At 36.2% G+C, this 23,799-nt stretch overlaps 1 protein-coding gene across 1 annotated transcript; it reads left to right on the top strand.

Moving 5' to 3' along the window:
• The first annotated feature begins 17,131 nt into the window (after positions 1 to 17,131).
• On the top strand, positions 17,132 to 21,940 carry LOC148791585 (wall-associated receptor kinase 2-like). The gene is made up of 4 exons (XM_088888243.1): positions 17,132 to 18,060; positions 18,556 to 18,717; positions 21,535 to 21,782; positions 21,878 to 21,940. Exons 1-4 carry the CDS (start codon positions 17,145 to 17,147, stop codon positions 21,938 to 21,940), a joined length of 1,389 nt encoding a protein of 462 aa, XP_088744369.1. The 5' UTR covers positions 17,132 to 17,144.
• The last annotated feature ends 1,859 nt before the right edge of the window (positions 21,941 to 23,799 follow it).

Consider the following 23,799-nt stretch of genomic DNA (forward strand, 5'->3'; position numbering starts at 1 on the left):
CCAGTTGGGCTTCTTTGTATGGCGTGGGACCCAAGCATTGATCTACACATCAACCACATGGGTTCTGCCCAGCCTTTGTTACAAGGCCTAACGAATTCACTAAAGAGCCCAGTGAACCCCCTGAGCCCATCACATTGACTCTATGGGCCCAACACTTACACTTAGTGGCCCTGGGTCAAGCCATCTTATAAAAACCCAGGGACTGTGGGCAGATGCAAGATTAACCCATCAGGTATAACCCTAAATGGCCTTACACTTAACCTCTCAACCCATAATGATCAAACACTGCCCGACAAGAGAGGACCTCTCCCTCGGCTGCAAGGAAGAGTGTTGCACTCTCTGCTCATATGGATCCCGGGAATTAAAACCATTTGCAAACATTTTGAAACCGTATATATCTATATATCTTATATATAAATTTTGCAAAACAAAATTCCAACGATCGAAATCAACTACCGGCAGTTTGACTTCCATCAGAGAGAATGCATCCCCGATCATTACCTTTGTCCGGCAAAGGGGTTGATCATGTCACTATGATCACCCACTCAAATGAATTCTTAGACTGTCCCAAGATACCCAGGTTTTGACCCCCGCTAAGGATCTCAATGATTGACATATTAAAGACAACCCAATCCGATACCTAGTGCAGTATCATAATCGAGTCTAGGGGTCAGGTGTAACTTTTCAGTTTTGCCCATCAATCACCAAGGTCCAGGGCAATACTGAAAATCTGGTCTAGTTCAAAGATTCAAGTAATCCTACACTACATGTGCTTTGGGTCTCACCCTGGCAGTTGAGACAGGCCACCCCAACACTTGGTAGCACACCAGTGTCAGCCTTAGTAGGATAAATCTCCCCAGACTTATCCAACGGCTGTGAACATTTTAAACTAACACGAGTCTCATTAAATGTCCAGTTTAAGGGTCTTACACAGAAACATACCACACAACATGAATCAAACATGCAGTTTATTCATTTACACTAAATGTCAAAAGTACATCAAAACTGATTGGAGCTAAGGGCATACAAAACTGTCTAACACTAAGTGGCCTCATCCTTCTTGGTGGCAATTCTAGAGATAACTCTTCTTGTTCTTCTTCTATTGTGGCTGATGATGGAGTTGATAGTGATATTGTAGATTTAGGACTTTTTTATCCTTCTTCTCATTCATTAAGAAAAGACCTTAGTTTTTGTACTTTTGGTACCATGATGTTACGTATCTCTACTTTTTCTTCTTTCTAGTTCCATGTAGCATTCTCATCAAACTCTACATCTCGAATCTCGACTAATAATTAACATCTTGCTCTTTAGGCTATAAATTCTATAGTTTTTTGATTGCATATTATATCCCAGGAATATTCCCTTTTTTGTCTTATCTTCTAGCTTGTTCCTTTTTCCTACTGGAATGTGAACATAGCAAATGCATAAAAAAACTCTCAAGTGTTGTGTCGACGGCTTGCTTCTGCTCCAAGCTTATATAGGAGTCTTGTTTTCTATTGCTCTTTCTGGACATTTATTAAGTAGATAAACTGCAATTTATATTGCTTTTGCCCAAAAAATCTTAGGCATGCTTTGTTCCAAGAGCATTGATCTTTCCATCTCCATTACTATTCTATTCTTCCTTTCTGAAACTCCACTCTGCTTTGGAGCGTAGGCGATGGTCAACTAATGCTCCAAGACTTCATCTTTGCAAAACTTGTCAAATTCATAAGAAGTATATTCTTTTCCTCTATCACATTTGATCACCTTTATGCTTTAGCCACTTTGTTTTTCAACAAAATTCTTGAACCTTTCAAAAATCTTAAAGACTTTTGACCTTTCATACATAAAATAAACCCATGTCATTCTTGTATAATCATTGTTAGCACCTGATTTTTACTCAGTTCATCGTCTGAACCTTCAATTCACCCCAAACACCCTATCAAACCCTTCGGACCTCTCCGAAACACTTAAAACCTAAGAAACCCGAGTTCCACCCAAAAAACCCTTAAATCCACCATCAAACTTATTTGATACCTATCCGATGGCCTCGATTGACCCCCACTTATACCTCAACCATCAGATTAGACATAACCATCAGACCTAGGACCTCCTAAAATACCTACCTATAAAATTTCAACTCAAGATTCCTCCATTTACCCCTTCATCAAGGAAAGATTCCATTTTGGCTAATCTCATTTACCTAAACACTCAGAACCTAGATCCCCTTGATCTTGATACATTTGAACTGATCAAATGACACCATTAAACTTTGAACACATCAAAACACCTACCCATAAAGTTTTAAAACTAGATTCCCCCATTTGTTTGTCAATTAAACAAAGATTTCGTTCTAAAATATCCCGTTAACCTAAATTCCTACGATCTTGACCCCCAAGACTAATCAGACATCACCATTAGATTCTAGACACTCCAAAACATCACTTTGCCAATTTTCACCAAAATACCTCCCATTTACCTTTTTCCATACCAAGATTCTATTTCAAGGCTCTAGATCAGTCAAATCCCAAGTCCTTCTGATCGGAATGCATTTGACCGATCTGATTTTACCAATCATCTCAGACTACCCAAAAACCCTACCCTAAGAAATTTCATCCAAAACAGACCTTGTTTTCCCATTGATCATACCTAGATTCTGTTTCGAACCCCTAGATTAGCTGAATCAAGCCTTTTTCCAGATCTGTCCGATCTGGGCCTATATGGCCCAATCCAACCCCACTAAATAGCTCAAGACTTCCAAAAACCTCACCCTACCAATTTTCACCAAAAACACCTCCAATTTACCTATCCCTCGGAGAAGATTCCATTTCCATCAATCTCGCTAGTTTACTAGCACAAAAACCTCTTTTTGGTCGAACCAAGCTCAATCCTCGACTTTTCTTTAAACCAGAGCCACCCATCATTGCACCAAACCCCAATTTAACCCATTAATCCCTCTTTGACTCGCATCCCCAAAACCACCAATTTCACCCTAGTTTTTCAAAAATTCATGAAGTTGTCCCTGGACACTCTTTAAAAAGAGGTGTTGGACGCTTCCTTTTTGGCAGAAAAACAAGGAGGAGAATTGAGGGGGAGGGCTCTGAAGGGGTAAGAAGCTGTTCATCCCCTACTTCACTCATCACAATGGTATCAAGTCTTCATCATCAGCTTTTCGTCGTTAGCACTAATTTCTCAAACATAGTGTGATGCTGGAATAAGCTAGTCATTGCCAGTAGCACCAGCCGATTTCAGGCCAGAATACTCGTTATGTCAAAGTAATTTCCTCTGGTAATTCCTTACTCTTCTCTTAGTTTTAACCCACCCTCCCTTGCTCAGATGCAATATTCGATGGCAGATCAGAGACGGCAATGAACCGTGTTGAGTTGTCTCTGTAAAAAGCAAGATGGGAGTGTTTTTACTGTAGCACCTTTTTCATCATTTGCATTCAGTTTAATCTTGTTGTCGTGCTCCGTTCTTGGTTTTATTTTATTTTATTTTTTATTTTTACTTCGAAGGTGTTCGTTTCTTCTTTCTTCTTATTACTATTTTCATTTTTCTGTTACTGAGACTTCCGATGTGAGTTGGTAATGTACTGAATCCTTCGTCTATATTGGTGATGGGTATAACCATCGAACCAACTTCTATAACAGATAAAATGCAACTAAAGCTTATGCCTTTAGGTTCATATTTTCTTCTTCCAATTGTTGATTTTTGATGTTTAGTCATTTCTTCACTCAGCAGATTGATTTACAATTCTCTAGCTGTAATTTCTGATTGTTCCTCAATGAGTTTCTCTTGTTTTATTCTACTTACACAGAAGTTAATCGTGTAAGGTAATCCGTAGAAGTCTGTTTCATATATCATTACCAGCGTTTAACTAATTGATTTTGTTTCACTTACTCCATTCCTATCATTATCATAGTGATATGCCTCTATGGTTCTTTTTTCATTCTACCTATGTTTTATGATGAATGACCAGAGTCGGGGAAGTCATCGGAACCGATGACGGAGCTCTGTTGAATTGATTCGTCAGTCTGGAAGTTTACCCAGATCTGTTTTATTTTGTCTAACAATTGGCCCAATCGTGTGTGTTTAATTTCCTCCTGACAAAAGATTTCAGGCACACTGGTGGTCGTGTTTGAGCTTAATTTCCTCCTAACAAAAGATTTCAGATACACTGACTATAACCACCCAGATCATTCATGTAAAAGAGTAAGAATAAAAAAAAAAATAAAAAAGAGGAACCGGGATGACAATGGGAGATAGGTAACAACGTAGAAATGATCTTTCCCTATATAGAATCAGCAGCATGAAAGGGATCGAGAGGATTAGGCAGCCAACTTGGACATACTTAGGTGGTAGGAGAGGATATGTTACTGAAAGAGGAATGAAGTAAAAAAAAATGATAATACAAATTAAAAGATTAAAAAAATTAGGTAATAGAAAAATAAAAAAATAAAGATAAAAATGGTTTTCATAAAAATATATACAAATGATAAAATTAAATAAAAAGGGGAGATAAATTAAAATAAAATAATTTAGTTAGTTTTTTTTTCTTGTGGTGGCTTGCTCATGTTTTCGCTCAGCATTATTGATTATTAATTGCTCTTAATTAGTTATTGAATTACTTGCTTTAATTTGGCTTGTTTGGAATCCCACGTGAGCCCCGCCTATTGGGCTCGGGAGAGGGGTGTCTAATCTCTTCCCTCTCCTATCCAAGTCTTACCCGGTTTGGTTAGCCGATGCCTCGGGCTTTGAAATCACTAATAAATTAAAAGTGCTTTCCAATGTAAACCCTAGAGATTGCATCACCTCTTTTTCATTTACTTGATGGGTGGTGATTCCGTCTCCAGCCCAAGTCACAAGTGAGCCCATTTTCTGACGCTTACAATCATCAATGAAGAGAATGAAGTACTTGATTTGTTCAAAGGATGTCGTTATCATTAGTCCACAGACATTTGTATGTACAAGCTACAGGATTGCCTTGGCTCTCCATGCACTGTTTGATGGAAACAATTTTCAATTTTGTTTACCAAGCAAGCATCATTCACATATGTCGTTCATCACTTGAATGGATAGAAGATTCCCCATCATGTTTTTTTGATGAAGTACTTTTAGCAATCACCAAATTTTTATTTTTGTTGTTGTATATCATGCATGAATCGCCTTTGAAGAGCAAAGACTATCTTCTTTCCACCATTTGCCCAACACTTAATAGATTTGTCTTCAATCTTGGGACTAACAACACACATTTTGTATGAATTGTATCCCATTCCTTGTCTTAACATTGATAGGTCCTTTACCTTCGACCTCCAATAATTCTCCATTGTTAGGCGTGACTTGTGACTTAACTGACTTTCCTATATCTTTAAAGATCTTCTCATTACCTGTCAATTGTCATGTAATTATTGTAGCCGCTATCCAAAAACCAAGTATCATCCTTCAATTCTGAAGTAGCATGACAAGCGTAGAATAGATAATTATTTTTATCCTTCTCTTCAGAGTAATTAACTTGTTGTCTTTCCTTAAGACAACAATCCTTTTCTACATACCCAATTTCTTTACAATTTTGACATTGTGGTTTTCCCTGAAACCAATAATCTTTTTCAAAATGACTAGTTTTCTTGCAAATATGGCATGGCAGATATTTTCCTTTTTTTATCTATCCTAATATCTCCTCAATTTTTTCGTTTCTACAACTTTCATCTTTTTCAGAAATTTCTCTAAATTTTCTTTCACCTATTTTGGATTTATGAGACCTTATATTGAGCTTGGGTTGATAGGTGTTCTCTATAGAGCTTTCATTACGCCTACTTACTCTTTTTCCGTAAGCTTCTAAAGAGCCTACCAATTTTGTCACTAAGAGAGTGGTGATATCTTTTGTCACCTCAATAGTGGTTATTATTGGATTATATTTTTCTACCACACTAATTAATATTTTTTCATCCACCATTTTCTTAATTGGTTGACAATTTCTCTTAATCTAGAATAATAAATTTTAATGGTCTAAAAATCCTTCATTTTCATATTCTCCAAATCCCTTTTAAGAGTTTGAAGTTTAATAATAGGTATCTTGGCATTGCCTTGAAATTCCTCCTTTAAGGTATCCTATGCACCTTTGGCACTTGTAGCACCACTGATTCTTGAAAAAATCTGTTACATTACAAGAAATTTCATATAAGCATGCCAACAAATCCCAACAACATCAGTGAACAAATTTGCCCGCTCACGTTTTGAGTAGGGGCCGACGGTCAAATTTTAAGAGGCCATATAACGTAACCGCATGATGAGTCCCGGCAGTTATTATTTTGAAAAAAAAAAGAAAATAATAACCAATTTTCACTGGGGTCCCGCCAAAACAGCTATGTCGCGCCAAAGGAGGGATTCGTTAAACGTAATGACGAATATCTCTCACTTTAAATCATCCTTTCCTTGAATCTCGATGCCATATCTTTGTTCCTCCATTTAACTTATCATTTGAGAACTGTGAGAAGCCATGCATAGAGTTCGATTTCAAGAGAACTGTGGATGTGAGAGTGGAGATTTCAAGAGAACTGTGAATCGGTTGTGAATATATGCTCAGAGAGAAGGATTTGAACCCACGAACTTGTGTATAAAGATTTGAAGATTTTAAACTAGAGGGTTTGAGTTGAAGCCAGGAGATTTGTTCCTGGTACTCCATTCCTGCTTGTGCGAATGATATTCATCTTCTCTCCTTTTTGATTTTATATTTTTTTCTTATGAGATATCTTTATTTATATATCTTCACCTCTCTTTCCCCTCATATACAGGGATTTCATCCATCGGCCTCTAGTTGGTACCCCAATCTTTTGTGAAGCCCTAAATACAAGAGACATATTGGATTGTTGAAGCATAAACACGGCAGTTGGTCAAGCCAAATTCAAACGTAGGTATGTCAAAGCATAAAGAAATCATTTGTGGAATAAAGAATATATATCTGTCTTCATGTTCAAATTTTTGGAGATGGAGAATTTAGGTTTCTTAAAGAGTTTTTTATTTAACATTTTATTGGGGTTTCTTCTTTACTGGTTATGTACTATTTTCTCGACTCATAGATTTCCCTTACTATCATCATCTTGTAAGAAAAGCCCTATTTGGTGGGGAAACTATAGGTGAAAACACAATAAAAGTTGAAAGTGGCAATAATTTTTCTCTACTTCACTACAAAAACTAGATAATTCTCTACTTCACTAGTGGGTACTGTCACTACTATCAACTCATAGGAATTTCTTTTTCTGTAGAAAGTAGCCAAGGATTCATTAGGATCCAATTTATAAAGTGTTTTTGATCCCCACTCAAGTTGCACCCCTAATTTTAATTTTCTCATTGGTAAAAAATCTCAATTACAACAGATTGACTAAATCTATCAACCTTCAGCCTCAATAAGCAGGGCAATAGAGTTTTGTAGAGAGTCAGTCCAGATGAGGCAATTAGAGTAATAAGCACCACACCCAAAAATAGAGCACACAACCTAACTCTCTCATCCTAACCCAATACAAGGTTTAAAAAATAGAAAAAAAAAACCAATCATAAACCAACAAGACCATTGACCTACACAAATAGACGGAATACCAAAGTATTCTTTAAGCATGTAGCAACATTGCCATGCTTGGAAACTCATTGATGGTATTATAATCATAGAAGTTTTCTTCATGGATACCCTTATTAGCAATGAAGTTGGTACAGTAGTTGCCTTGTTTTAATGTTTAAGAAAAGGAAAGGCTCATGCCAACACTTGTTTTCTTTATTTTTTGAAAGATATATTGCTAGATGCCAACTTGCCAAGGGTGTGGGTATTTTCTCATTGAATATATCAAACAAACATCGGTTATCATTCTAAACCACTATTTCCAAAATGTTGTGAGATAAGAAAATCTGAAGGCCATCAAAGCATTAAATTTAGTAAAATAGAGGTTCCCTCACTATAAAAATTATGGAAAGTAAGCTTCTTATAAAGTAAAATAGTCGCATGATTTTTGCACATTAATGCTTTGGTTGCACCCTAACCACAAGAATTGTTATTCTTTCAAATGATATGTATGCTGAATGGTATATAAAACTAGTGATATATCAAAAACTTAGATCTTTATTTTATAAAATTCTTACCATCTTGGCATTGCCTAGGAGCCCACCTAGGCAACTGGGTACCCCACTGTCACCCAGAATCACCTGATGCATTGACAAGTATGATCAGCAGTTGACTTTAAAACAATTGAGCACATCAAGAGGGGGTTCATGTCTACAACCCTAGTTGTAGTGATCAAATCAAAAAGACCAGATGATTTGGTCTTTTGAATTTAAAACTATAGGAATTGTGTGTATATTTTATGGTCAGTCACAATAAAATGCTTCAACCAAGGCTGCAGAAAATGCATTTGGACCTGCTGGTTATTTATTAGTAGCTGACCATACTTACATGCTTGCTTGATGAATGTGCATTCAATTGCAGATCCAGCACTTGATCCCACTTATAGATAATCAGTAAATCAGGAGTAGTGGGCTAGGTGAGGTCTGTAAATGGATTGCATTTAACAATATCTGAGTCCAATCTGAATATTGAAAAATGACATCTGAATCCAATCCGAATTCTGATCAGATTTGAAGATCCTGGGTTCGAATTTGAATCCTAATGGACTTGGATCAGATTCAAATTTAATCCGACACTGCTTTAATTTTTAAAATACCGAAAAAATTTAAAAAGTTGATAACTTTTTAATAAATTCATATAAATATGACATACAAAATATATTATATATATTTTCATATATAATATAATATACAATTATATTTTTTATAATTTCAAATATGATTATCTAAATTTATATATTAAAATCAATGAATATTATAATATAATCGAATTAGGATTTTAACTAGATTGGATGGAGTTAAATCCACATCCAGTAATGCAGATTGCAAAATCCAAATACAATCCGATTATGTAAACACTTAATCCTAATCCAAGATAATTGGATTGGATGTCAGAACAGACATCAGACTTTCAGAGGCCATTGACAACCCTAGGCTAGGTGAGGTATATTTTATTTTTCTGTACCACCATGCCAAGCAGATCCAAATTTTTCCAATTGATCAGCTATAGAATTTAGTTCCCTAGGAACCCAATTAAGGTTGACATGCAAGAAACCCAAGATGTCTCTGGCCTCTGTCAGATAGTGGGCTAACCTCCAAGGACCTCCATCCTTCTCTCCTAACCATTTTATTGTGTTTGCAGAGTTTTGTCTTTTGCAATTCAGAGACCTGTGAAGATAGCTAGAATTTCAGCCTTTGTTGAGTGAGATGTCCCTATCAAACTAGGGGTGTAAACGGATCGAATTCGAATCGGATCAGGCAATATTCGAATTTGAATCCGATTAGAAAATCTGATATCCGAATTCGATTTGATATCTGACGGATATTGAAAATTAGTATCCGAATTTGATTGATTAAATATTTGAATATTCGATTCGATTCGATTAATTAATTATTTTAGATAATTAATAAATATATAAATTATTTATATAACTTAATTATTATATATATTATATAAAATATTTTATATAAGAATTAAATAATTGGTCGAATTCGGATATTTATCGAATCAAATCAGGTCACATCCGAATTTGAATCCGATTAACTATTCAGTAAGAATAGGATATACAAATTCGACCGATTAGATATTCGAATTATCCGAATTCGATTCGATTATGTCGAATATCGAATTCGAAATCGGATTTTCGAATACCGTTGACACCCCTATATCAGACCACTAAAAACCCACCAAATTTTGACATCCCTCTTCTTGAACAGACCACCAACCCCTGCTGAAATGGGGTTACCAATGGCACTACCATCAAAATTTACTTTCAACTCCAACACTTCTGGTATAGGACAGCTTCTGGTAATAATACTTAATGGTCTAGGAGATGAACGCAGGATCTCTAACAAGTTCATTTGAAGATCACCCATCAAGATGCCTTTGAACTCAGAGGTTGCTTAACTGAGACTTTATTATCCCTCACTCCCTCCTTAAAGTCTTACTCACTGGTTGTTTTGAACTGAAAGACTTTATTGTTCCTATTTATTATCCGTCACTCCCTCCTTAAAAACTTTATTATTCGTATTCTGCGTTTGAACTCAGAGGTTGTTGAACTAAGTCTAGCAATTCCTATTTGTTTTGATTTAAGTCAAACTGGTTTTAATTTTATTCCAGATTAAAGTCTTTCTAAATTTGAATAATTTTATTCCAGATTATCATGCCCAGCTGTGGCAAATTTGAATGAGTACCCTCCATGTTTTAATTTTCTAAATCCTTGACTAGATTTCTGGTCCTTGAGGTAATTTGAGGTCAGTGGTTTGAGTAGATTTTTAAGAAGGCACCAATCTGGTCCTTGTCAAAATAAGAAAATGGCACCAATCCGGTGTTGAATTATTGTTACAGTGTTGAATTATTGTAACACTTCCGCCCTATCTTCCACTTCAGCCCCTGCCCCACCTAACACCCTTACAGTGTTGAATTATTGTTAGGACTGCATTCTGGAAACTCGGGGCTCCACAGGGCATGCCCCACAGCACATTCCAACCGTGTATTGAAAACATCAATCTTTCAACGACAAGTAGAAGAGATGTTCCCAATGCACACTGAGACGAGCCTGTGGGGCGCTGATGTGATTTCTGTGGTGTATTTGAGTATATCCTACTTTTTAACGAGAATTTGCAAGAGAAATCTTCTTCTGTGTTCCCTAAACATTTTTTTTCTTCCCTTCAAGATGGGTGAAGATCCCATTATCAAAATAAGAACTTGGGTCAGTTTATCATCTTTGAGTTTGCTTGTATCTACATAATCCCATGGCAACATCAGTCTATCCCCCTTTTTGAGTTTGATAAAATAGAGAGTATTTCAGGTTAGCATTAATTTAGCATTTTAGTTGAGTAGAACAGATGATTTCATGTTAGCATTAATCCCATGGCACCAATCTTGATTTGTTGCATGCTAGTTGAGTAGAACAGAGGTTTCACTATCACTTGACTTGAACTACTTTGATGAATTGGTCTACTGTCATCAATTTGAGACTGTAGCATGATAGGTTTTGGTTTGTTGCTTTACCTAGGTAGCTTTGCATTGTTAGCTTTTAGAACTCGTTGGCAACAAGAATGAGTTTTGAACTCAAGTCGGACAGGTTGTAATCGGATATCTGATATGAACTGCCTTATTGTCTTCTACAACCAAATAATAAAACAGAATAAAGAAGGTTTGTGTCAAAAAAACCAGGTATTGACCTTTTGAATTTTGTTGCAATGAGCTAAGTACTTGATTGGGGGTTGTAAAGGAGAGTCTAGAATGGGGATTACCTATGCTATGAGTAAATTCGTAATTTCCTTGATTTTCTCTTGCATCTTGTGTATTATCTAGCATGTCACTCATGAATTGGGCCATCAGGAGATTTTAAATTTATTAATACAATCACTTCTGTTGCTTATCAACAACAACAACAATTCATATGCAGACTTCAAATTGAGTACCATGTCTGTGTTGTAAACTGCTTACAGCACCAGTGAGTGATTTTTACAAGTTGGAGTGTCTAGAAAAAGCTGAAGAGCAGACCAAAAAGGACATGGGTTGAAGTAGAGAAATGATTTAATGGACCACAACTTAACAGTAAATATAGCACTGAACATAGTAGAATGACAGAACAGATCCAATGTAGTTGACCCCATATAATAGGGACAAAACTTAGTTGATTTGAGTACATGTCAGAGGTATAAAGGCGTCCTCTCTAGGAGGAGGGGATGAGACAAAGGTCAAAATTTTTGGGAAGGATTCAATCATCAAGGTGGTTGGAGACCAGGGTTACCTACAGAACTACCACCAAAATTTAGCTTTATTCTGTTGAGGAGGAGATCAGCTTACATGAATAGTGGGAATGAGGAAGAGGAGCCTGCTACAGTACTCCAACCTCAGTCATCTACTGTAAAAGCCTTGAACAGATCCAATGTTTTCAGCCAATTTAAGAAATCGGTGGTTATGTTTTTCTACCAATTCATCCTTTGATTTTCCTTTTCCTTGGAAGATCCTAGTGTTCCTCTCTTCCTAGACTGCTGAAACAATAGCTGATCTCGTTGCTCTCCACCCTGCCCCTTTTATTTGGTTATCAGAAGAAGCTCGAGTTGAGTAGCTATTGTTTGGTAGTGTTTGTTTATGTTTCTCTACTTTGTTTTATCAAGTTCTTTTCCCCTGGCTTTTGGTTTTTGGTAAGTTTAGATTTGTGGGTAGTGAGATTCAGATTTGCATACTGTACTGGTGTTGGATCAGGGTTAGAAATAATTACATATTTAGAGTTTTTCTTGTTGAAGATCGTTTGGTGCCGTTCATTATTAGAAAGAAAAAATAGCATCAGATCAAATTAGTTTCTCCATACAAAATTACCAAAAGATTTTAATCTGATCGGCCCACTTCTTTTCTTTCTTTCTTTCTTTCTTACTTTTCTTTTGAATCACCACATTATTAAGAATTAAATAAAGAATTCGGTTCTTATGCTGATATATTTCTTGAGGCAAAAATAATTATTGAGATGCTTTTCATACTTCATCAACAATGCTGTTAAGACATCATCAGCATTTCAAAATTAAATTAGGACGAATCAAGGGTTTGACGGGGGTAGATCAAGAAGGCTGAACAAAAAAATGATAATTGTATTTGGGTTAGAATCTCAAATTTGATGGGGTTTTAAATGACAGGTGATTCTTTTAAATCAAATAAAGATGCTGTTGTATTAATCATGCCACATTTTTTCTTTACTTTGTCATACTCTTATTCTTAGCTTCAAAAGAATGGAGGATTGTTAAAATGAAATGCTCTTAATTTCTTAGCTTCTCTGCTGTGTCAAGATATATGGAAGATGGCCACTTATTGAAAAGCTCTATACATATTGATGTATAAAATATAAACTGTCAGAAACTCTTGTAGTTACCGGGATTTCATTCAACTTTATTTCATGTACTGGAATAAGAGGGGAAGAAGAATTCATTTCCCATTCCTTCTCGCCAATTCAATTGTATATATTAAGTCTTACTACTTTAGATGGAAAATGATGGTCTACATTTTTTGTTTTTTTTTTTTTTGAAATTTGAAGGCACCAGAGAATGCTACTTTGATTTAGGGTCAACATCTTCATCCATGCCTAGGAGATTTCAGAATAGGTTGATCTTCTACCTATGAAGGTATAATTGGTAGGGCTCACTGGCTGACTTTGGGTCCCAAGACCTTCCTTTCCAGCTTTCTATCCAGAAATTGTGGGTGCCATCAGTAGCTAATCAGTGTAACCAATACTCAAAGCTGGCTACACAATACAGGCTCACCAAAACACTTTATTTTCTTGCGGATGAAGATTTGCCCACAATGAAAGTGATCTGGTTTTGATCCACAAGCTTACAGGGATATTCCCAGCTTCTCCACGGTCTTCTCCTGTTCAGCAGATACTTTGAATGATTGGTGACCCTATTGACCAATTTTTAACCCTAGTGATAGAAGAAAGACTAATAGATTTCTACTATGATCTTCACATTCAATGCATGTGTTGGTAGGGTACAGTGCCATTTGTCTTTTTTTATGTGTTGTCCAAAATGCCAATCTTGTTCCAATTAAATTGAGGTATGGGTTTGGGAACTTAGGCCTCATGGCTGAGAATGTGGCACAAAGGGCCCAAAATATTGAATCTCCATGATCTTCTAGGCGAGCCCACATCACGTCGCGGTCTCACCATAATGGAACAGAGATGGGCTGATTGTCAGAGGCCATAACCTAAACAAGTAACCATTTAAGATGGTTTATTTTGATGTTTTCTTTACAATGTACCTACAACAGTCATTCTTCTACTTGTGGTAAACTTACCAAAGAAGATATTGGTGGAAATGGCATGCTGTGGTTGTGTGTGATTGATGAATAATTTTACCATTTCTATAAGTGGGCACATGAGAAGTCTAAGTTTTCTACTCGGATGCCTTTCATTGCTTGGTTGAGATATATTGTAGCTTCACAGGCTTAAGCAGTGGCTTTCTGAAAGCATCACCATGATGGGTGTAGAAGTGTCAATTTTCTATAAAATATAGGCACAGGCTTAAGCAGTGGCTTTCTGTGCATATGTGGCCTGCTTGTATGCCATTGTTCAACATTTTAGGATCTAGAAAGAAATAAAAGGAAATATCTATCTATAGATTTTAAATATTAATTTAAATTTGCTGGAGTTTACAATTGCATTTATTCACATCAGCTTATTTTTCTTATAGTCCTGAATCCTTTTTCATATATATTCAATCATAATTGCACTATCATCAAACTCAACCCAGATATAAATTAACTTGGGTTCGATTTCCTACACTTTTTTCTCTTTTTTTTTTTTTTTCAATTCAACTACCTATTCTTAGGAGAATGTATACACCTTTCATGGGGCACTTATTTATTGTGTTCTATGCATGTTATATTATCATATACCATTCAAACTTGTGTTATGACTTGCGTGTTTGTAATCTATGTACAGGTAGGGGAGTTTTAGGATTATCAATTCCTGGTTGCCCTGAAGCGTTCCAATTATTCTGGCAAGATGAACAATCCGAGGAACAATTTGTTTCCGATGTTATAATGATTAAGTATGATCTAAGCCAGCGGTTCAGGTCATCACTAAAACGAGCAGGACAATTTTTGCAAAATTTAGGCCGGCAGTCCAGACTGCCGCCTAAAGGAGCAGCCAGTTTTTGACAAAACTAAAGCCGGCGATTCAGACCGCTACCTAAAAGAGTAGGGCTTTTTTACCAAAACCTACGCTGGCAGTCCATGGCGTCTACGTCGGTGGTCTAAACCATCGGCACATATGTAAACTGAAAATCATGCCAGTGGTCTGCTTTTATTTGTATCGACGGTTTGTAATGTCGGTATTTATATTATATTTTAAAAATTATTTATTTTTTTACTTTACCTGCGGTTTAGGACTGCTGGTATAGTAAAGGATAAGCCAACAGTTCTGACAAAATGCTGGCAATACTTAATTTAATAGTCCAAATTGATGGCCGGCGGGTTTGTACAGATTTGTGCAATATTTCATTATTAAGTATATATGTGCAATATTTCATTAGATGTTTTAAATTAGCAATTTAATCTAAGATTATAATTTTTGTATTGGACCTGTATTTAATTTCATTTAAATTAAATGAAAAAGAGTAGAATCAAATAAAAATTAGTAAAAATAAAAAAATAAAAAAACTTTATCTAATAAAAATTAAAATTTATTTAATTTAAATTTGTAATAATGAAAATTAGCAACACTTTATCTAACTCTAATACAAATCTATACACATTAATAGAAAAATTAGTACAAGTTTATCTAACACTATAGAACACAAAAACAATGCTTGGTCCCTCGACTTGGATTTTGTATAAATAATACAAGTTTATCTAATACAAATTAGATAAATAATACAAGTTTACCTAACATGTTAATAGAAAAACTAATACAAGTTTCGCTTTGCCCAATTGAAAATGTCAAAACAGTCTCTCAACTTGGATTTTGTATAACAAAGCTCATACATTGCACAAGGCCCTTGCTAGATTTAATTATCGTATCTTAATTAGCTATGCTAATGTACTTTATATTGAAGTAAAAAACACTTGGATTAATTATACCTATACGTGGTTAAGTTAATTTGTATATTGATTATGATTTAGTTTAGATTAGTAGTGATCAGAGATAAAAACTTTTTTATTAATAAAATCATGTCCTATTTTGTTAGTAAATATATTATCCTAGATTAATTATTATAAATATATAAATTCCATTTGTAGTAAAAATAAATTAATTAATTAACTATCTTAAATTAATCAATTATCTATTTAACTATTTTTATAAGGTAAGTTATTTTCTTTTCTGGGGCAATGATATAATGTATACATTTTATTGGTTTGCCTTCTATGCGGCTACCTTTTTAGTATACTTGTTGAATGATTATGTGTTTTGTAAAAGGAAAATACTGGTGTGCTAAAACATTTTTACTATATATGATGTAAAGTGAACTGTGGCCACCAACCCTCCCCTTGAATTGGCATGTATCTCATTTTATAATTTTAGATAACCTCCATTTCAGGAGGTTGAGATTTCTCCAATATCATTAGAGGTGCAACTGGAGTGGGCCTAATCAGAGCCTGAATTGATCTAGCCTGCAATTTTACTTGGGCTAGGCATGGAATTTTAGTCTTCAGGCTGGGTTTGGGTCCAAAATTTTGGGTTTTCTTAACGTTTAGGCTGGGCTTGGTTATAGCGTTTGGGGAACTCGAACCCAGTTCAAATCAATTTGATTTTATCTCAAATTAAACCTGGACCAAATATATATATATACATACATACATACACATATAGACACATTATTTGCATATATACATACATGCATACACTATCCAGGTCCAACCCAAATGCATTAATTTTTAGTAAGGTATAAACTTGAATTGAACAGATAACCTTGGGCCCAGGTTTGAGTGCATGATTTATGGTTCCCGCACCCCCCTTCTACACGCCCTTTTTTGTTTGTTTGTTTGTATATCATCCTATACAAATTAAGACATAGAAGAAGATTGAAAGGGAGTACCATTGACTTGACTTATGAATAAATACCATCACCTAGAAAAAAAACCCTAAGAGAAGTAATTAATCAATGGCAAACTCTTATAAAATGTTAAATAATAGTTTCAGCAATTCCTTATCCCATAAAAGGGGCTTGAACTCTATATTTTCCATTCACAAAATATTTAATTAACACTCAAATCTCCCACTTTCTTAGAATTGTTTTTTCAAATCTGTCCTCTTCTCGACCACTAATGTGACGTGACAGTGGAAAAAGTCACTGATATTTGTCTGCGTGTGCCTGGATTGAAAGCTTTATTTTTGGCTTCTGTGTAATATTCCACACCTTAAGCTTAACGTTAGGGACTTGGAAAAATATCGATAGTTCATTCACTTGATTGACTTGGGATTAAACGGCTCAGCGTAGTAAGCTTTGATCAGTCGTACTTATATTTATAGTGGCGTGGGTCACGATGATTCCATTTCCAGGTACAACAGCATTCTGTTCCTTCCTTTTACTGAGGACGCATTTATCATCCGATCATGATTTGGCCCTTGTTGCTTCTTCATCTCATCCTACTACGGTTGGTCACGATGAACGCAGCAACAACAGGGTCGTCGACATTAACGTCTCTGACAAGGCCCGGCTGTCCGGAGAAATGTGGAAACCTCAGCATACCCTACCCGTTTGGCATCGGTGATGATCCAAAGTGTTTCTTGAACGAAGATTTTCATTTGATATGCAACACCACCGGTGAAACTCAATTGTCGTTCCACGACAATTTGCCCGTTTTGAACATATCTCTGCAAGGCCAACTGACCACCTCTGTTCCTGGAGCTGCCAAATGCTACCTGGACACCATCCCCAACAACAAATGGCAGGGGATTGGCGACTCTGGGGTTAACTTTTCAAATGCATTTAGGGTCTCGGATACCAGAAACAGATTGACCATCGTCGGTTGCGACACATCTGGTACTTTGTATGACTACAATGGCAAAGAGTTCTACGTGGGTTGCACCTCAAAATGCTTGAACGATACCAAAGTGATAATGGGCTTACCATGCAGTGGATTTGGATGCTGCCAGACCACGATACCCAAGGGTATCTCTGGTTTTCAAATACAGATTCATAGCGTTTACAACTTCACATACACATGGAATGTTAGTAGATGCGGGATTGTTGTTCTGTCCGATCAAGATGACTTAGAGTCGCAAGTGTCACAACTTTGGAATATCAGAAACAACGTGAACGACCTTGTAACTTCTGGCATTCGACGTCCAATAGTACTGGATTGGGCAATTCGAAACAACAATAAGTCTTGCGAGGAAGCACGAGGAATGAACAATTCTGCCTGCGGGAGAAACACATACTGCTCCAATTCCACAAATGGCCCTGGATATCTTTGTCATTGTTTGCAAGGTTACGATGGGAATCCTTACCTCCCCGATGGATGCCAAGGTATGAACTCAATTTCTAATTATTCTCTTGCTTTTCACTTAAGGCTCAGTTTGGAAGGAGTATAAATACAAATATCTTGAGTGCAAAACCTTGTATTTTCTCATCATTCAACGGTTTCGGTACCGTTTGAATTTTCTGTTTCTTGATATCCTCTGGATATCGTAAGTGTTAACCAGTTAAATTAATCAGCTGGTATTCATCAAACTTCTCAGAGTAGTATTGATTAATTGGTCAAAGTTCGGCCATGTGTTGGGAGTGCTTACCATAAAAATAAGTGTTTGAATAAGCACTTATTTACTTTTTTTTTATTCCTTTTGAAATAAATATTTTTTTTGAGCTTATTTCCTAAATATCAATAAATACTTAATAATTTGGTCCAATCCCAAATAAGTATTTATTTCAAATGAACACTTATTTTTAAACACTCCTAAACCTCTAAAAGAGCAGAATTTAGTTTAAGAACTAGACCTTAATTTAATTTATATGCATGCATAGTATCGGACGGGTCTAATCCAAACAAGACATGTGAGAAAGCAAACAGCAATTACGCATGTGGGAATAACACCAACTGCTACATCTCCAAAGAAAGCCCTGGATATATATGCCAATGTACCGAAGGGTTTTATGGGAATCCTTATCTTCCTGATGGATGCCAAGGTATGTCTTCACAAATTTTAATTTTTCCAGTTTTCTTCAAATTTTACAATTATTTAAGTAGGAAAGAAAGGCAGGCATCTTATATGTCTTCACAAACTTTATTGATTTCTCTCAACAAATTTGTAATTCTAATGATAACATGATTAACCGGCGTAGCCTTTCCTTTATAAAGTCTTTACACCTCTCAACCCAAATCTCCCTAAATAATAATGAAGGATTTGATTGTGTTGATAGCTCTTTTTTTTTTGCAAAGGTTCCACTAATCAATGGCTCTGTCTCTAGCATGCTTGAGTTTAGGGCTGATCATGGGTCGGGTGGGCCAGGTTGAGAACTAATGATAAGGGTTGGAAGCTAGGCCTAAGCCTGGCCCAGCCTGCACCCTGGGCCTAAATCATAAGCCCAAGACCGGTTCTATATAGGCCTAGGCCAGGTTTACGGGCTTTTTGGGCCTAACGAGTAAAGACTTTAAGCCCTTGAAATGAAATAATAAAATTTAATTTATTTAAATTTGTAAATTAAGTAATATAAAAGAATAATACATACAAAAAAAATACACATGGCCCGAACCTCATTTAATTGTTAATATCGTTTTATAGGAGAAGGAAAGGCCTTCATTCTCTTTCTTGAGGAATGTGGGATTTGCATCAACACTAAATAATTAGTGCAACAATTGAGTGTTTTCCATGTCCCACATTGCTTAAGGAATGAGGATGAAGGCTATATATAAGACTTTTCTTAAGATAATAATTCTCATAATTGAATTGACTAGACATATGTGTTAATACATTATACATTTCAAGAATAACTAGCCCTAGCTGAGTTTTAGAAATGCTTAGAGAAAAGATGATTGAAAGATTCTTCATTCCACAACCTTACATTTGAACAACCTAAAACGGTAGGGTGTGTAATTTTCGACATAAAACTGAATTAATCGGTTCTCAGGATAATCAGGTCTAACCTGATCGATTAAATTATAATATATATATATATATATAATATATATATCAAAAACCAGAACTTTCCTAAACCAGAACCGACCCGACCGCTTTGAATCCGTCCCTTTGACAGCCCTACAAACCAACATCCCAAATGTTGCTGGACCAGTTAACAATAGGTTGATGAGTGACAAGTGGTTTCGAGTGGGAGGGACGGGTAACGAGTGATAGGTGGTGGTTTCTGTGTCGAGTTCGGTGTTGGGCTCTTTTCTCATTTGGTGATTGGTGCCTAACAAAGTTGTAGGTGGGCCCTCTTCACAAGCCCAGTCCCGTTGACTAACATAGAGTTCGAAAAGGAGACCGTTCTAATTTAAAAGTACCATTGGGGAGTATTAATCGAGTTGAGTCGAGCCGAGTATCACGAGCTCGAGTTCGATTAAAAAACAGAGTTCGAAACATGACTTGAGTTGAAACTTGAGAGTCGGTTCGAGTAGTTTTATTTGAGCCGATTTTAAATAAATTAATATTAAGTATACTAAAATTAAAATATATTAAAAATTATAAATAAATTAATATTATAAGTATTATAAATAAAAATATATTTTTAAATGCCAATTATAAATGTATTCATTTATATTATAAATAAGTTAATATAAAAAGATTAATATTTATTTATATTATAAATACAAATATATTAGAAAATATTATATTATTTTATTATGAACTCAATTAAGCTCACGAGCCATGGAGCTGGTTATTGTAAAGCTTGAACTTAACTCAACCAATTACTCGACTCGAGTTTAAGCTCAACTTGAACTTGATTACTGTAAGCTGAGTTCGAGTATTTAGTAAGCCGAGCCTGAACAGCTTGAAAGTAGGCTCGACTCGCTTACACCCCAAGGTTCTAAAAGAGATGTCCATGTAGCTGTCTCCTAAGCGAAAGGTGCCCTTCTCTCATACAACTGACACACTATCAGCTAAGGATCTTGCATTTAAAACATATTCAGATATAGACATATACTTCCTTTCTTAAGGCTAAATGCAACTGTTTCCTAAGTTGGATCAATCTAGAGCGTGGGCGTGAATAGTTTGCACAAGATTTAGAGAGTGCATTCCGCACATCTAGTGAGCATCGATATTCAACAATTAGTGCAAAACCACTTTCCATAAGGCTATGTTTGATTCGAAGGAAAAGGTAGAGAAATAAAGGCTGGATTGGGAAACAATAATCCAAGAGAGAATTAATTGATCTTTCTCAAAACATTCATTATAGGCTGGATTGGGAATACTATGATCTACACTTGTTCAGGAATTTCCTTTGGTGAAGTTGCGACTAAAACATCCGCATAACCCTAAAACATCCACATAACCCAAACCGACCGGTTGGTGTAGAGTGTGGGTAATATTTGAGCCCTCCAACGTAGCAGGACATCCATGCAACAGCCATGCTTATGTGAAGTTATCCCCCAATAAGTGGAGGATTCTGTTAGTCCATAGGTGCATGGGGAAGCATGGTGTTTATATTGCTTCCTTCAATTTGAATGCTATTATATTGCTTCCTTTTGTGTGGTTCCACTTGTCTGTTGTGCTCTACAATGAGGGTGCCAAGGTCTTTAGATTAACTTGATGAAAGAGATGTTTAAGTGCTGTGAGTTAGAATCTAGGGAAGCCAGAGACAAGGAAGGGGCTGGAAGTAATGACTCATAAGATGATTGCGAGCGTAACAAAAACGTGGTAACCAATCATGTCTTTTTTATCAAAATTCTTGTCTTATTGCTTCTATGTTGAATATACTCCACATAAAGTTATGAAAGCAAGAAATTAGATTGGAAAGTGTATTTACTATATTCTTCATCACCTCGTCTCATAATGATGATGACAGCATTAGTGATATCGTCGGATACAAGGCCTGGCTGCCAAGGCAAATGTGGGAATGTTAGCATCCCGTACCCGTTTGGCCTAGTGGGAGATGATCCAACCTGTTTCAAAAATGATGACTTCAAGTTATTCTGCGACACTGCCATCCTTCCTCCAAAATTGACGTTTTATGGCGATTATGAGGGAGATGAGCATACCATTCTCCATATATCACTTGATGCTCATCAACTAACGACTTCCATTCTGGGAAGCGTAAGATGTTACACGGGTGAAGATGAAGACCTGGTGGGTCTTCATTATAAACTGGAGGGCTATGACATTGGATATTCTTTTCCAAACACATACAGGCTCTCCAATACCAGAAACAGATTCATGGCAGTCGGTTGCAACATGTATGGCGAATTGGATGATTACGAGGGCTCTGTGTTCAATGTGGAATGTCGATCATCATGCTTGAACGATACAGAAGTGACAGCTAATTCATCTTGCACCGGCTATGGTTGCTGCCAGACAACCATACCAAACGATCTTAATGACTTTGAAGCAAGCACAAGGAGCCTTAACGACTTCGCATACACAAGGAATATTAGTAGATGTGGGTTGGCTGTTCTTCTGTCCGACGACCAGGATTCATTATTTGACTCACAAGTAGCACAGCTCTGGGAGATGAGAAACGATGTGGAACACCTTGTCAATGTCGGGATCAACACTTCCATAATTCTGGACTGGGCAATTCGAAACCAGAGTTGCGAGGGAGCAGAAAGAGATGTAGTTGTTGGTTATGCCTGCGGGAGCAACACCTATTGCACTAACTCCACAAATGGCGTTGGATATCTTTGCAATTGCCTGCCAGGTTATCAAGGGAATCCCTATCTCCACGATGGATGCCGAGGTATGGTATTAAGTTCAAAGAATTTATCTTCTTTTACTTTAAAATTTAAATACAAATATTCAATATGAAAATTGAATGATAATAAATGCATTATTGTTATTGACGTACGGAAGTCGCTAATCAAAACCACTGATCTGGTAAGGGAATTCTTTGGATCGCCCATGTGCTCATGTCTTACAGTTTACTCTTGTAAGGATGTCAAATGATCGAGTTCTGTATGTATGGGTTTTGCAACCCAAACCCGATCTGAAGGCAATCCAACCCGACTTGACTACTTGGAATAGGATTAACAAACCCGACCTGACCCATCCAAATAACAGTACCAGTGTTTTTAGCTAAGGTTATATCTCTAATTATGGGGACTGGGGAGTGGTGGTTCAGGTAGATCCTACCCTTAAAAGAAATGTAAACCTTCATTGAAGTGCCAAGGGTCCACTACTATCCGAGTTTGACATAGATGTACTAATTTCCGTATACTGTTGGAGCTAGCAAATTCCTCTCTAATGGGTTGAACTTAGTTGAGAACGGGCCCTAAAACAACAAACCCAATGTTTTCAACCCATCATTGACCCAGCTAGTCAAATCATTCGAATTGTCACCCAGTCAGGATTTTAGGTTCGATTTAATCAAGACCCATTAAACAGTCAAAAATTGTTGGTTTGGTCAAGAACCGTTTGATCTGGTCAATTTGACCGCTGATCCATTCGACCTAATCACTTGGTTACGGGTTGCACATTTAATGTATGCAAAATTTCGAAGACCATAACTTTGCACTCCAATGTCTGATTGTGGTGATTGTTTTTCTTTTTCTTTTTTTTTTTATTTTGGGTAACTTTTTAAGATCTATGCATTCCAAGGAGCCATACACACCTTGCCTCACAATTTTTGCAAAAGAAAACACACTTTTTTTGGCCTCAAATTTCAATTTTTAACATTTTTTATAAATAAAAAATTAAAAACTAAATTAGAAAAACATAAATTAAATATAAAAATATATATAACATATCTAAAATATTTTTACATTATTTATTGATAAGATATACATTTATAAACATATATGTACACACACACATATATATGACGTAACATGGCTTGAACCATTCGACCCGACTAGTTGAACCAGTGAACCATGACTTGGAGGAAAAACGGTTTGGCCTCTAGGTCAGTTTTTAAAGCATTGAACAAACCAGCCCACTAAAGAACAAGAGGCATTTGGTAGAAGAGAACGTGCCTGTATAAGTTTAACATGGCTTGTAACACCTCGTGAATGTGATTGCGCTAGTCTTCTATGCATGCTGTTGCTGGACTCGCATCTTTATAACTTGGAGTTGTACCATGAATTGAAGCATCCTTTTTTGGAAAAAACAATGTAACTAG

This window comes from Nelumbo nucifera, chromosome 5 (genome assembly GCF_055504915.1).
Source record: "Nelumbo nucifera cultivar China Antique chromosome 5, China Antique-T2T, whole genome shotgun sequence".
Classification (NCBI taxonomy): domain Eukaryota; kingdom Viridiplantae; phylum Streptophyta; class Magnoliopsida; order Proteales; family Nelumbonaceae; genus Nelumbo; species Nelumbo nucifera.